Source organism: Aythya marila (genome assembly GCF_965140915.1).
Source record: "Aythya marila genome assembly, chromosome: 25".
NCBI classification, from domain to species: Eukaryota; Metazoa; Chordata; class Aves; order Anseriformes; family Anatidae; genus Aythya; species Aythya marila.
This window is the reverse complement of record NC_139066.1, coordinates 5,467,993-5,482,595: the sequence shown is the minus strand read 5'-3', so window position 1 is coordinate 5,482,595 and position 14,603 is coordinate 5,467,993. Positions and strand designations below refer to the sequence as shown.

The following is a 14,603-nucleotide window of genomic DNA, read 5'->3' as shown; positions in this document are numbered from 1 at the left end:
TAGCACAGCGAGCAGTGTCAAGCCCTCATGGCAAAAACAAGTGCTGATACGACTTAAAAAATACTTTATTTCAAGCTGCAGTGACCAAACAGACCTTCAGGGTTTTTCCACGTTATTCCCTGCATTGGAAACTTTCCTTTCCTAACCCCCACGCTCTGTTAGGCTGTACCAGAGCCCTCCCCACAGCGCTGGCAGTTTGAACCTTGACAATAACTTATATACATCTCTCTAACCCCCCAAACACCACTTTAGCATCTATTTAACAGCTGATTATTATTATTATTTTTTTAATTCAGTTCAGCTCCGTGATAGAACTTTACATATTGCTTTTCTATATACTACTCCTCATAACGGTATTTTAAATAAAGTGTCTTGTGGATTTTTGGTATTGTAAACATTTCGTACTGGTTAACCTTACGAGACAGCTTGATTTGAGTTTCTCCAACAAGCAGCAGGTGCCACAGCTGCCAGGGCGAGCTCTTGCCGTGGTTACTTGTTGTAGAATTGGGACGAGACCCAGGCAAGGCCCCATTTCAGGTTAGTTAACATGAACTTTAGGGCTTTTGTCCATTGCTCCTCGGAGTTAAACTGCGTTTTAATAGAGTAGGAGCCGCCGCTGCCGCCTGTATCCTCAATCTTGCCTTTCTCCACGTCCATCCTGCATCACACAAAGTTGATTAGCACATTAGTACAGCAAGCATTTAATTTCAAGGGGATGTTAAGCACCAAACTTTCAATCGGATGCTCAGAAACTTCTACCTAAGAATACTTTAAAAGAAATCTAGCAAGCCGTGGAGTTTTGCCTGAGGAACTAGCTTTAAATCCCAGTGGAATAAAAACAAGTGCGGTAATCCTGCACCCTGCAGAGCTCCCGATGATCCCCAAAAGCCAGGGCAGGAACAGCAAGCGGGGCTGTGGGCTAGGCCCAGGCAGGACAGGGGGTAACAGCAGCACTCACCTGTAAGGCAAACAAAACCGAGTTTCGCCCTTTTCCACTTCCTCCTTAAACTGCTGCACGCAGTCCAAGAAAGCCACCATGGCGTGATCAAATTTATTGTCCCAGAAGAACCTCAGGCCTCCAGAGCAGTACAAGGGGAGCTCCTGCAAAAGAGATTAGCTTCAGGCACCCCGAGCATTCCCCTTTAGACGCTGCCAACGCAGATCTTTAGCCTGGCTGAGACTTCCAATTTGTCACAGGATGCTTAAAAAGCTTTGTGGCGTGTAATAGGTGGTGCTGGTTTTGTGCTGAGTGCCTGCTGCATGAGTGCTGCTGGCTAGCAGGAGAAAACTCAGGTTCCTGATCACCTACGGCCTTCCTAAATCGTGTTAATTTCCTTGGGCCAGTTGCTCTGTGTAATCTGAGAGCTCCTGGATGGCAACGAGTGGACGTGGAGTGAGATCCTGGCGGAGAAACCCAGGCAGCCATTTCCCTGGGGCATAAATCCCCAGAGGTGCGCTCTCAGAAGCAGAGTCTCGGTCTTGGGCGCCTTTCAGCAGGGATCTGGGCTGCACGAGCTCGTTTTTCTCCAGCTCGTGCAGGACCTTACCTTCGATTTGTCCGTGAGGGACTCCAAGTAGGAGTGGTTGCCGTACGGTACGAGGCGGTACCTGAAAGGAGACGGGGCAGAGGCGGGTGAGCCTTCAGCTCCTTTCTCTGGGACGGAAGGGAAACGCGGATTTTATTGCGCCTACCTTTGAAACTTCAGCCCCATTTTGTTAGCGAGGGCGTGCAGCAGCAGCACCGTCTGCCCCCAGGCCGCGTTGATCTCGTTCCATTCCACGGGGACGCTGGGGAGGCGGCCAAGTCGGAAGTTATTGATCGTGCCAAACTGACCGCTGTGCCTGCGACAGGAGGGCTTATAAAGGAGCAGCCGGGCGGGAGCAGCCGGCAGCACGCCAAGCAAATGGCGCCGCCTGGGAACGCGCAACGGAGGCTCGGGGCCCCGCTTGAAAAACGGGCAGAAAACACTGAATTGTTCCGCTTTTCGTGAAGGAATCCGAAGCGCCGCCGCCGCCTGCCTTACCAGATGTGGAAGGTGGCGTTGAAGACGTTGGTTTTCTTCAGCTTGTCCAGCTGGATCTGGGCGTAACGCATCTGGTTGTCCACGCTTTTCAGCTCGTCGTCCAGCTCCAGCTGCTGCCTCTTGAACTCGCAGTATTCCTTCTGGTACCTCCGAAGGAAACCAAGCACCGCTGGGTACGAGGCTTACAGGAAAAGAGAAGCGCTCACGTGCTATAATACAGTTGCTTGGTTGTTTTTTTTTGGCAAGGAATTAGCAGCTTGGTTTGGGGCATTAATTCCAGGTCCCTCCCCTTTTTAATCTCATCAATTATCACTGATTATCAATCTCATCTACCCAAAATCCACACCGCGTAATGGATTTCACTCACTGAGCTTCTTCCTGCTCCAGCCGCTCCGCCTCCGCCCTGACCCTCTCGAAGTCCTCGGCCACGATCTTGCGGTTCTTCTCCACGTCCTCCAGCTCCTGAATCAGCTGCTCTTCCTCCAGCGCCAGCTCCTTCAGCTCCGTTTGCAGCTTCTCCTTATCGTCCTCGTTCATTTGCTCCAGGATCTCCAGGCACCTCCTGCAGAGCAGCAGCAGCATCACCGCCACGGCCCCGGCCCTGCGCCCCGCCAAAAACCACTCTGCCTGTGCCGAGGGTTAATCCTCGTTACGTTTTTACTTTGGCTCCACGCTGTGAGCCAGGAGAGCAGATGTAACAGCAAAAAGGAACGAGATGGGGAGCCAAAATCTTTTACAAGACGGCGAGCAAAGATTTTTTACTACCGCAGCCGGCGCCTCCCTTCGCGCCCTCGCCCTCCCAGGGCCCCAGCTCGGTGCCCGCCGTCCCCAAGTCCCCGGGCACGAACCCACGGCCAGCAGGCTGCTCACTTGTAGTTCTGGCACTCGTTCTCGGTGATGTTGAGCTGCGTGTCCAGCTGGTCCAGCAGCGTGTCCGTGCACTCCTCGCACAGGGGGTGATCCACGTCCGTCTGCCCCGACATGATGTCGAAGAGGTCGCCGGTCACCTGCGGAGAAATTCCATCCCCCCCCGTGAGCTCCTGACAGCCGGGCGCGCCTCTTCCCTTCCCAAAAACATTTCTGCAAGCCACATCTTGATTTTAAACCACCTTTTTTAAAACTATTTGCGAGAAAAACATCTCAAAGGCTGTCACGGAAGAAATTTCACCTTGTGGTGACGAGGACCCGAATTTTGATGAGGACCAGAGGTTGCCCCCCCGCGCACCACTTGCCTTCAGCCTCCTGCTGAGGTTTTCCATCGTGCCGCCGTCCGACGCCTCTCCGATGAGCGTGAAGCTGTTGGCGCTCTCCGTCGACATCATTCTGGGGACGAATTTCACCGGGAAGCGAGCGCCGGGGGTGGGGGTGAAGGAGGCTCGGGGGAACCGGGCGCGACCGGGATGTGGGAGTCGGGGGAGAACGCCCCCAATTTTTTGGGGGAAGGAAGGGGGCAGCGTTTTGGTGCTTGGCCAAAGCGCACAACCAATTAACGGTGCCCTAAATACACTGAGGGGGGCAAAACCGGGGGAAATGGGGGCAAAACCGGGGGCACCCCGTGAGGGGCAGTGCCCGAGGCTCCTCCCCACCCCCCCCAAAGCCCCGGTGCCCGGTTTGGGGGCTCCCCACCGTACCTGGCAGGCGGGATGAACCTTCTGGACACGCCGTCCTGCCGGCTCTCTGCGAAGCCTTCCTACAGGGGTTAAGGAGGAGCAGGCGGCGCCGTTACCGGGGCCCGGCGGCTCCCCCCTCCCGGTCCTCCCGGTGCCCCCTCCCCGTACCTCGCTCAGGGCGCTGCTCTCCTCCTCCTGCGCATCCCCGGGCCGGGCGGTGAGCAGCGGGGCTGTGGGGGCGAGGAGCCGTCAGCGGCCGAGACCCGGCCCCGGTCCCGGTCCCGGTCCCGTTCCGCGCCCCCCACCACCCCCCCGTTGCCGGTACCGGTGAGCTCCTGGATGGTGAGGCGGTCGAGGATCTTGAAGGAGGTGTCGAGCTTCAGCGGCTGGCTGCAGCGCTGGCACACGAAGCTCACCTGCGTGGTGCAGCCGCCACCGCCGGCCCGCCCGCCCTCCATGCTGCCACCACCGGGCTCCCTTCACCGCCGCGCTCCCACCGCCGCCGCCGCCATTACTCCCGCCGCCGGAAGTCAAGCCCTCCACTTCCGCCCCTCTCCTGTTCCACTTCCGCCCTTCTCTCCTTCCACTTCCGCCCTTCTCCCCTTCCACTTCCGCCCTCAACCCCCCCAGTCCTCCCCGCCAGGTCCTGGCAGCTACATAACCCCCCACCCCCCCCTCTTCCTACACACCCCCTAATTTCCCTCCCTCCCTCCTCTCTACCAGGACCCTCCTCATCGCTCACGTGGGCAGAGATCCAACCTCCCATTGGCTGCCTCTCCGCGCCGAGCTCACTTCCGGCGGCGGCGGCGGTGGCGGCGGCGGCGGTGGCGGCGGCGCTGCGGTAGCCGGCGGCGGCGGCGGCAGAGCGCGGCCCCGCGGCGCAGCGAGACCCGGAGCAGGCCCCGCCGCCATGGCCTCGTTGCTCAAGGTGGACCCGGAGGTGAAGCTCAAGGTGCGCTCCGCCGCCAGCAACTCATCGTTAAGGGCCCGCCGGGGCCGCCGGGCCTAGCCCCGAGGCCCGGGCCGGCGCGATCCGCGCCGGCCCGGGCCTCGGGGCTAGGCCCGGCGGCCCCGGCGGGCCCGAGGCCTGTGTGGATGCTCCCTTGAAGGGCTCCGGTTGGGTTAAAGTGCACCCAAGGGGGGTGTTTTTCCCTCCTCGGTTCCCCTCCGGGTTGTTCTGAGCGCTGCGGAGCTCGGCCCGTGGGGGTAGCGGAGGGGTTGGGTGATTTGAGCCCCGTCTCGCCCCGCGTGGGGGCCTCCGCGGTGAGGCCCTGCTTAAAATAGGGAGGGGATAAGCGAGGTGCAGGGTGAGGGTGGCGTGGTTGCCTCGTGAGGGGAAGGAGAGGTGGGAGGTTGAGGCTGCCCGCTCCTAAAAGCGAGGGGAAGCGCAAGGTGCAGGCGAAGAGGGGGGTGACTGCTCAGAAAAGCAAGGAGGAGCCCAGGATGCAGGCTGAGGGGGGAGTAGCTGCTCAGAAAAGCAAGGAGAGGGGAAGGGTTCAGGCTGAGGGGTGGTCTGTCAGCAAATAAAGGCGAGGAAGGATGCAAGGTTTAGGTTGAGGGAGGTGTAGCTGCTCCTAAAAGCAAGGAGAAGCCCAGGATTCAGGCTGAGAGCGGGCTGCCTGATCAGAAAAGCAAGGCGAGATGCAAGGTTTAAGCGGACTACATGTGCCTAAAAGCAAGTTGAAGCCCAGGATTCAGGCTGAGGGTGGTGTACCTGCCTTGGAAAGACAAGGAGAATTGGAAGATTCAGGCTGTGAGCGGTCTGCCTGTTTCTAAAAGCAAGGAGAAGTGCAGCGTTCAGGCTGAGGGTGGTTCATCAGCTCCTAAAAGCAAGGGGAAGCCCAGGGCTCAGGCTGAGGGTGCTCTCTGCTGCTGCACAGAGCAGGGCTGGGCTGATACCAAGCTGTACCTTCATCTCATCACGCCCATGGGATTCCCCAGCTTGGCCCCACTCATAAAAGCGAGGAGAGACACACGGTTCAGGCTGAGGATGATCACGCAGAGCAGCTCTCGGCTTACATCAAGCCCTCATTTTCTTTCTTTTCCTTTCGGGAGCGATTCCTTACCGCTGCTTTGTCTCTTCCGCAGGTCGATTCCTTCAGGGAGCGGATCACAAGCGAGGTGAGCATCCCCCTGCCTGGGTTGTGACGGAGCAAAGGGGTTGTCTGGGCGCATCTTCCCAACGCGCTCTGCTGTGATTTGAGTCCCTTCTGTAACCGTAGCAGTGCTCAGGGCTTCAGTCAGAGACTGAAGCAAGGTTTTACAGCCCGGTGGCTCTCCCGACGTCTTTCCCCTTTTGGCTGTGTGTGAGGCCTCTTGGCAGAACTCCTCCTCTTCTGTTTCCTGCCTCGGGGCAGCCCGTTTCCCCGGTGTTCTTGTCTGCTCGTGGTAGTTTCACCTCACCGTCTGTTCTTTCTCTCTCAGGCTGAAGATCTGGTGGCAAACTTTTTCCCAAAGAAGCTGTTAGAACTCGATGGGTTCCTCAAAGTAAGATCCACGTTGTCTTCTGCCCTGCTTTTTGTTTTTGTTTAGCCTGCTGAAAAGCGAGGTGACGGGGACAGGCCTTTCCCCTGCACTTCCTTGTGTGTTTCCCCCCATCACAAAGAAACGCAGCAGTGGCTCAGCTGCCGGCATGCACTGGAGCTCTGTTAGCTCTAGAGGGGGTGCTTCCTTCTCCAGCTCTCTTTGTGTGATCAGCACGCTCACCCTTCCTACATATTCAGCGGCTCTGGGCTATCCTTCGTGATGCTGCGGGGCTCCAGTGCGTGCGCAGACAATGGCCTTGATCCTAATCTAGAGCTGGCGCTCTGCTCTGGGCCGGAGGGAGGCCTCTCCACGGGCCCATTGTCAGATATTTTCCTCATTCATTCTTATTTTGTGGTCGGCTCAGTGAGAGATCTGCAAGTTTGCGTTGCCTCATTGCGCCTGGTGGGCCAGAAGCTGTGAACTCCTCATTAAACACCGATCCTGCCTTGTTTTCCAGGAGCCCATCCTGAATATTCATGATCTCACCCAGATCCATTCGGACATGAACCTCCCAGTGCCTGACCCGATTCTTCTCACCAACAGCCACGACGGACTGGACGGGGTAAGGTTTCTCTCTTGGCTGAGATCCCCGCTGCTGATAATTAAAACTGCATGGCCCGCTCTGCGTGGGGTTGGGGTGTTCTTGTTTAACAGCACGCCGTGGCTCTCCCAAAGGACTTGTAGAAATCGGGCTCTGGAGCCTGGAGCCGTTGTTTTTAAAGGAGGGTGCTTCGAATCCAGGAGCCCAGCAGGGATGCTGATGTTTTCCTCATTTCCTTTGCGACGCGGTGGTAGCTGCCCGATTAGTTTGTGAGTAAAACGTTTTGTGTGTTTTAGCCAAATATGAAAAAGAGGAAGCTGGAAGACCGCGAAGAAACCTTTCAGGGTAAGAGTCCCCGAGTCTCTCTATTGCTCTTTTGCTGCACTTTAGGGCCGTGAAATCTCGGGAGCCCCCACTTCCCTGTCCTGACAGCAGCTGCTGCTCATGCAGACCTGTCCTGGAAGCTCAGGGCCTGGCCTACGGATGTTGTGTTGTAGAGGAGTCGGGTTCCAGCTCTTAGAAGCATGATTTGGATTCCTCTGATAGGCGTTAAGTAGCGCTAGCTGGAGCTTGGCTGACGGGCAGCTGGCCTCCCCGTGGCTCTGTGCTAGAAGCTTCCCTCACCTGGAGGCAGGCGCCAGGCTTTGGATTAAGCCGAGGCAGCAACACCTCGTACACGTGCACCAGGAAAATCCTCCGTGCCTAGCCTCAGCAGCCCGCAGCTCTCCAGCCCTTATCTAAGCTCTGTGTTTCCTCTCTTCCTCCTTCTGTGGTAATCGCTGCTGTCCCGTGCCCGATTTCCCCTTCCCCACAGGTTTATTCTAGGGGGGCTCAGGCCTTTACGGGAGGCAAAAAGCTCGGGTGGACCCCTCAGGGTCTGATCTCCTGGTGCAGGAGCTGCTCCTCTCTCCGTGCTCCCGCCTGGGGCTGACGGGGAGCCGTTTGTCTCCTCCGCCCCCCGTAGGTACCAAAGTGTTTGTGATGCCCAACGGGATGCTGAAGAGCAACCAGCAGCTGGTGGACATCATCGAGAAAGTGAAACCGGAGATCAGGCTGCTCATCGAGAAGTGTAACACGGTGGGTGCGGGCTGCAGCGCTGCGCTGGGGCGGCGGGGACGCCAGAGGGCTTCTGATCCTAGCGAGGCAAAGCCTCTCAGAGCAGCGGGAGCAGCGCCCTCTGTCTCTGTCAATGAGGAAATTCAGGATTCATGCCACGTTCTAGAGGTGGCTGGGAGGTAGGTGTAGGGAAATGCTCTTTTCCTGAGCCCCCGGGGAGCTCCACAGCACACCTCGTGGAGGAGGAGGGTGTCTGTTGTGGAGGCTCCTTCCCCGGGGCCTTTCTTCACCCTCCTTTTGCACGTTCAGATGCCCACTGCGAGCTGCTTTGGCACAGCCAGGAGAGCTTCTCGTGAGAAGCTGTTCTTGTGCTGGCTTGTGGGGCATCCCAGCCACGTGGGAAACAATTTTCTCAGAAGTGTCGTGAGCGTGAGGGGCCTGTAGGGGTTCATCACGAGCTGCAGGGCCTTAGGGGGCTTGGGAGGTCCCTGTGAAGATCCTGGCGTTGATCTCTTTTGTGATCTCTCCACTGCAGGTCAAAATGTGGGTGCAGCTTCTCATCCCCAGGATAGAAGATGGAAACAACTTTGGTGTTTCTATTCAGGTGAGGCAGCCCTGGCCGCAAGCCCTGCTGCAGCAGGGAGCTGTGCTCCAGGAACGTGGGTTTGGGGTTCCCTCTGAGTCATTTGATGGTTTCTGGCTGCAATCATGGGGCTGGTTTAGGTTTTAAAACCCCAATCTGAGCTTGACGTGAAACTCCCAAGACAGGTTGCTTTCAGAGCCCTGAAGGCCAGTTGCAGTCTCGTGATAAGGCTTCTTTGTTCCTCCCTTGCAGGAGGAAACAGTTGCTGAGCTTCGAACCGTGGAGAGTGAGGCAGCATCCTACCTGGACCAGATTTCTAGGTATGAAAGAGCCGAGCTTTTTGGGAAGTCCTCTTGGGAAAAGCAGCCTGCGTGGGGAAGATGCCCCAACTTTTCTAGGGCAGGCTGGGCCGGGAAAAAAAAAAATCTCGGTGCTCTTTGTCTGACCTTCAGTCTCTCTGTTTTCCTACCAGATATTATATCACAAGAGCAAAGTTGGTTTCCAAAATAGCTAAGTACCCTCACGTGGTAAGTAGACGGGGACGCGGAGCTCCGCGCGTTACCTGCCGCTGCTTTTTGGGACTCCTGGGGCCGCTCGTCCCTGTCCTGGAGAGGAGGGTCTCCTGTGGGAAACGGGGGGCTGGACGAGGATGGGAAATGTCTGCGTTAGAGAAGTGGGGGGGGTTCCTTTGTAAAAAAGCAGGAGCTTGGCGTGGTGTGCGGGGGGCACGCTGACCTCGGGCCGCTCAGCCGCGCGTCTGTCTGCTCTCTGCAGGAGGATTACCGCCGCACCGTGACGGAGATCGACGAGAAGGAGTACATTAGTCTGCGCCTGATCATTTCAGAGCTGAGGAATCAATATGTAAGTGGAAAGCCAGAGCTCCCCCTGGCTTCCTGCATGGCAATGTAGGGAGCCTTTTTGATCCTTTTGCTGCTTTCCCCTTTCCCTGTGATTACGCCCGGTCTGATTTGGCTCTGAGAAGAGCTCAGCATTTGCTGCCTCCCCACCACCTTGCAGAGACACAGGGGTGTTTCCAGCTGAGCGCTCACAGGAGTCTAGCACAAAATATTCCTTCCACTCCTGTGGGAACCTGCGATCCTAAAGTCTGCAGGCAGTACAAACCCTTCCTAGACTCTCTTTTTGATGTCAGATACGTGATTTTTGTGTTAGATGTGTGAAGCAGGGGCCGAGAGCAGTGCCAGGGTGAGCTGTGCTGCTCTTCTGATCAGTGCTTGTTGTGAAAGCAGAATGCTAAAGGACTCTCCCCCTTCTTTTCTGAGTTGTGTTCTCCCTTTTCGCAGGTCACTTTGCATGACATGATCCTTAAAAACATTGAGAAGATCAAGAGGCCTCGGAGCAGCAATGCTGAGACCCTCTATTAAGTGTCAACGTTTGAACTTGAGAACTGTTCAGTCAACTAAAGACCGTCATTGCCTTGGTTTGTTACGTGACTATCGAGATGGGAAACTGGCTGGAAATAGTATTGCATTCTTAGTTAAAATCTAAAGAAATTCTCGCCTAGTTTTGTGATTGGTTTTATTCAGGTCTCAGGAGCTCTCCCTCCCTCTAGTAACTGGTAACGAAACGGCCTTGCTGCTTTGGGATGCCCTTGAGGCTACTGCAGAGTGAGAGCACCAGCCAGGCAGGATCATTCCTTCATGCCTTTCTTCCTACCTTAGTAGGAACTCCAGTAGAGACCAAGCCCGTGTCCTGTCCTGTTTTTGGCTGGAGGCTTCCCTGGGGTCTCTGGGAGCGGGGCAGACCAGCGCGAGCCCCAGCCCGGGTGGCGGTGCGGTGGCTGGAAGCCAGCTCTCGTCCCTGCTGGCTGCAGCTCAGCCCCTCTGCCAACGCTCTGCACTGACTTAATTGCAAGGACAGGGGACCCTGCCCCTTCTGGGCTGGTGGCCGCAGCCACGCTCCAGCCCCACCGCGAGGTCTGCAGTCATTTCCTGGCGTTTTTCTGACCGGGCAGAGCCTGCCTCGTCCGCCTCTGCCTCGTCAGATCTGCTCAGGTGAGTGCAGAGCTCGAGGTGGTGCCTGTCACACTGGGGCTGGTCGCTGCACTGGCTGGTTGCGAGCTCAGGCGGCTTCTGCTGCTGTTGGCAGCTGGCCTGGAGCCACATCCGTGGCTAAAACCAACGCTAACTCCACACGTGTCCTGGTGTCCCTTCAGCACGAGCTGTTTTTTGCCCAGGCTGAGAGAAGGGAGGGCCCGGAGCTCTGATACCAAACCCACGGCAGTCTCCACGCGTGGTCAGACTGCGCCCCGCTGTCTCCTGGCAGTGCTTCCCCTGGAGCAGGCCAGCCCCGACGGCCGGTGCTTGGGGTGAGGGTGGCCGATTGCCACCCGGTGCCGCTGCAAACCTTTTAGTCTTTCCCCTGCAAAAGGGCACCCTCGCGTGCCCGGCGTCTCTTAAGCCACTGGAACGTTTCATGGTCCATTACAAACCCCGTTGGAAATGACTGGTTGTGTTGCGTCAAGTTTTTGTGTGTGGGAAGTGGTCCCATAACGCTGCAGGCTCCAAAAGTTTCTTATTTATAGTATTTCTACTTCAGTCCCGCATTCAGGGAATGTTTAAATCATTTGTTTCTGGAACCTCGCTGTTTCCTGGGTCTCACTGTTCCACCCGTATATTCTTATTGTGCAGTAGCCTTACTAGTTGTGTTAACTTCAGTGTAACAACAGTGACAAATGGAATGAACTTTCTCCCCTTCTTTTTTTTTTCTCTCTTTTTTTTTTTTTTTAAACTTGTTTTTGTTTCCTCTGCTTCCACCTCTAAGAGCCATGTTGTCTCTTGCTGGTTTCCCAGGGATTTGCCCAGAGTGTGGGGGGCCGCGGGCCCTTTCTATAGACTCTTCTGTTGTTGTTTGTAGTAAGTCAACTCTTAGTCTTCCCACTAATAAATATTCAGTAACAAACCAACTGCGTTCTTGCTGCTGTCTGGGAGCAGCACTTCCCCTTGTGTTTCTTTGTATCGATTCCTTTTAATTTGTCGGGCTCTCTTTGCCAGATGAAAGTATGTAAACTTTTACCATGTCAAGAAATTAAAATAAGGTACTTTGAATTCTTTTAAGCTAGCCCCTTGTCTGTGATACCGAGCTCTTCCCCACGCTGTGCCATGTCGGTGTCTGTCCTCAGTCCTGCCTTTCTCCCATCCAATCGCTCCTTCCCTGCCCTCTCATTCCTCATTTTGACTGTTGTATGCCGCCGTGTGTTGCTCTGTAGGTCCTTCCTCTCCCTTCAGCGTGCCTTACGTTAGGCCCAGGGACCTGGAATTGATGTATTTGGTCCTGTTCTTGCCCTGCGTATCGCACTCAGGCCGCATCGGGTCACACAGACACAAGGGATTTGCATGATTTGCTCAGAGAGCTGCAGCGGGGCTGCTCCCACATCCCTGCTGCGTGGGGCAGGCACCCAAATGCCTCCCCCAGTAAATGTCACACTCACCTACAGCCAAAGGAAACTCCTCTCCCTAATCTCCCTTCTGCCAGCTGCTGGTGTCCAGCCCGTGCTGTGACCCCGAGGCTCCGTCCCTGCCCGGTTTGGGTGCCGCTAGGTGGGGCCCACGATCAGCCCGAGGAGCTGCGGGTGGCCCGGTGAGCCCTGGCCTGGTGGAAATGTTCCTGCTCCCAGCAGCAGCAGCAGCTTGTGGATGGCCCCTTCCTGCCTCGCGGTGCTTTGTGAGGTGTGGGCAAATCCCTTCTGCTCAGGGAAAGGGGAAACGGAGCTGGAAACACCGATCCCTGGGGCTGGAGGGGCTGCCGTGGGCAGGACTCAACGTGGGGCAGCAGCAGGGGGACCTCCTCACCACGGCCAGAGGGAACAAAGGGGACACGCAGGAGCCCCGTGAGGGATGGAGCACCCAGGGCTGCTGTGCTGGGTGCTGGCAGGGAGCGTGGGCCACCCGCAGGAGCAGGGGAGGGTTTCTATGGGATTTTCACCCCTCGCTGCAGAGATCTCCGCTCTGCCCTCCAGGACGCCGTCAGGGCTCTCATTCAGCTTCTGGAGACGTCGCAGCCCCTGTTTGCACTGCAGGTGAGAGCTGTGGAAGGAGAATAAAAGCACAGCGGTGGCGTGCGGGCACAAACAGTGCAGCCAGCGTGAGTAAGGGTCAAGCAATTTCCACCAGAAAGCTTCACACGAGCGCACCAAACGAGGGTGGGAGTACGCCAGGGGACGAGGTCTGGCTTGGCGTCAGCTTCGCATTCACATCAGGGGGAACTGGCAAGGGTTTTTCTCTACTGTGCTCCTTTCCCAGCTGCATGGCAGCCGCTGACTCAGAGTTTCCTTGAGCCAGAGGCCGCCTGTCTCTGCTTTTGGTTCCTATAAATTTCGGGGACTGTTTTTTTGCCACCTCCACCTTTCCGCGTGAGCGAAGCGCAGCAAGCTCGGCGCGGCCGTGTTTTGTTTTGGGAGGCGCGGGCAGCTCACCGCGTGGAAGCCCCTAAATGAACAGCCAAATAAACAGCCAAAATAAACAGCAGGAGGGAAACGCTCCGTGTTGGGTACGGGGCAGTCAGCCTGGCGAGCTGAGTCGAGGTCTGTGCACCAAACAGGTCGTAAACAAGCTGCGCTGCTGGTGGCGAGACGTGTAATTTATAAAATTCTAGGTTTGCTTTCAGCTGCCTCGGGTTTCTTCCGGAGGAAGGTGCACCAGCAGCTCCTGCGTGGCCCTTAAAGATCCCCGATGGTTTTTCGTCGCAGGTTTCGTGGCTCTGCAGGCTCAGGGAACTGCTCGGCTCCCTGAGCTCGCTGCTGCGAGGTGGGGACGGGCTCAGGGCTCTTGTGCTTGCTCTGAAACAGCGCTTCCAGAAAGCGCAGGCTGATTCTCGTCACAGACTTTTAAAAAGCCTTCAGCTTGAAAAATACAGCAGAAATAGTGTTAAATGACGTGCTGTTAGATGTGAGCCCCGTGGCAGAGGCGGCACGGGGAGCTTCGGTCGTGCCAGCTGTACCCTGCGGCCCTGTGCTGTGGGCTCGTTCGTCACGGGGACGTCAGTGCAGGTTGGGGCTTCTGTGCTTTTGTTGCCTTCCAAATACCCGGCGTGCACAGCAATAAGCGTTCCCACACTTTATTTTCAGCCTCCTGACAGGCGGGCTGCAGGGCTGAGTTGTGATTTGCGGGGCAGCGCAGGGCCTGTGGAGCTTCTCCAGTTCTCCTAAACTACGGCTGGGCTGCCCGGAAAATGACAGGCTGTAATTGCAGCGTGTGGCTCGGCTTTTTGGGGCCCTGGGATGCAAACCCAAGAGGCCAAGTCAAGAGTAAATTAGCTGTTCTTTTGAACTTCAGGGAAATGTGGACATGGTGTGTGCAGCCTCTGGGGTTTGTGCAGCACTCCCAGCTTGGTGGTACCCCTGAAATGGGGTTCTGTGCTCTAGGCTTGCACCAGAAGGGAATTCTTCTTTCAGCCCTAACCCCAAGGAACCCTCGAAGCTTTGTTGACCTCGCAGATTGGAAGACTGACGTGGAAATTGACGCTTGGGTGCTCAGTCCGGGGCTGCTCAGGCTCCTCCTGCCATCAGAGGCCGGTGGGAAGTCGGTGAGAGCAGAGTAAAGCTGAAACCTGTCGCGTTCTGCATAGCAGAGGCTCTTTTATCACCTGTCCTCTCTTCCCGTTGCCTGTGTCCATGTTTCAGAGCGATCCCTTCTCCAGCCCCATGAAAGCACTGCCGTGGCTCCGGGGGCTTTGCTGGCGCACCAGAGGCGAGTGGTGCTGACGCAGAGCGGCCGCGCTTCTCCCCTGCCTGCCCAGCTGCAGCTGAGGCTAAAGAAGGCTGCGAGCTGCCCAGGGTGGTGAGGATAATGGAGCGTGTCCTAAAGCCGCGGGGCTCTCTGCCTGCCAGCGTGGTATCTGGTGTAAGCGAGGCCGAGCCCAAGGCAAGGCGCGAGGCCGAGCTGCGGGCTGGAGGAGGGCCCCGTCTCCCACCAGGAAACTCTGACAGAGGAGGAGGAGGAGGAGGAGGACGGGAAGGCTCGGGTGAGGCGAGGTGAGGCTGGCAGCTGGAGTGGAAACGTTGGGTCGAATCTCTCCAGCTTTGGTGCTCTTGGATTCCTCGTGCTTCTCGGCACCAGCTCGGGGGCAGGCAGGGATTGTGGCGCGTCTCGTCTGCCCCCGGTGCTGCTCGGCCGAGGGCTGTCGGTGATGCTCCGGGAGCACCAACGGCTGAGGGCGGCTCTCGCGAAATTCGGGAGGCTCTCCTGGAGGAACAAGGTCGGCCTTGTCCTCGGGGGAACTCCTCCGAAGCTGCACCTCGGTTTCTG

General features: G+C 57.0%; 2 protein-coding genes across 2 annotated transcripts; one reads left to right on the top strand and one right to left on the bottom strand.

The window, feature by feature from the left end:
* Positions 1 to 47: 47 nt before the first annotated feature.
* Positions 48 to 4,154, bottom strand: BECN1 (beclin 1). Its single transcript, XM_082779257.1, has 11 exons — positions 3,960 to 4,154; positions 3,803 to 3,864; positions 3,656 to 3,714; positions 3,257 to 3,347; positions 2,895 to 3,031; positions 2,392 to 2,586; positions 2,025 to 2,171; positions 1,693 to 1,842; positions 1,548 to 1,608; positions 959 to 1,101; positions 48 to 658 (listed from the first exon to the last, which is right to left on the bottom strand). The coding sequence occupies exons 1-11, from the start codon at positions 4,090 to 4,092 to the stop codon at positions 490 to 492; spliced, it is 1,347 nt and encodes a 448-aa protein (XP_082635383.1). The 5' UTR covers positions 4,093 to 4,154; the 3' UTR covers positions 48 to 489.
* Positions 4,155 to 4,430: 276 nt separating this feature from the next.
* PSME3 (proteasome activator subunit 3) lies at positions 4,431 to 9,852 on the top strand. Its single transcript, XM_082779204.1, has 11 exons — positions 4,431 to 4,586; positions 5,723 to 5,755; positions 6,059 to 6,121; positions 6,618 to 6,722; positions 6,998 to 7,046; positions 7,666 to 7,778; positions 8,293 to 8,361; positions 8,593 to 8,660; positions 8,813 to 8,867; positions 9,115 to 9,201; positions 9,642 to 9,852. The coding sequence occupies exons 1-11, from the start codon at positions 4,545 to 4,547 to the stop codon at positions 9,720 to 9,722; spliced, it is 765 nt and encodes a 254-aa protein (XP_082635330.1). The 5' UTR covers positions 4,431 to 4,544; the 3' UTR covers positions 9,723 to 9,852.
* Positions 9,853 to 14,603: the final 4,751 nt, after the last annotated feature.

Bases quoted from the DNA above. Each gene is read 5' to 3' on its own strand.
- PSME3 (XM_082779204.1), top strand. From the start codon at position 4,545: ATGGCCTCGTTGCTCAAGGTGGACCCGGAGGTGAAGCTCAAG. The intron at 7,779-8,292 runs GTGGGTGCGGGC...TCTCCACTGCAG, and splicing joins TCATCGAGAAGTGTAACACG to GTCAAAATGTGGGTGCAGCT. The intron at 8,661-8,812 runs GTATGAAAGAGC...TTTTCCTACCAG, and splicing joins TACCTGGACCAGATTTCTAG to ATATTATATCACAAGAGCAA.
- BECN1 (XM_082779257.1), bottom strand. From the start codon at position 4,092: ATGGAGGGCGGGCGGGCCGGCGGTGGCGGCTGCACCACGCAGGTGAGC. The intron at 3,865-3,959 runs GTACCGGCAACG...TCGCCCCCACAG, and splicing joins CACCATCCAGGAGCTCACCG to CCCCGCTGCTCACCGCCCGG. The intron at 2,172-2,391 runs GTGAGTGAAATC...TTTCCTTCGGAG, and splicing joins CTGGAGCAGGAAGAAGCTCA to GTACCAGAAGGAATACTGCG.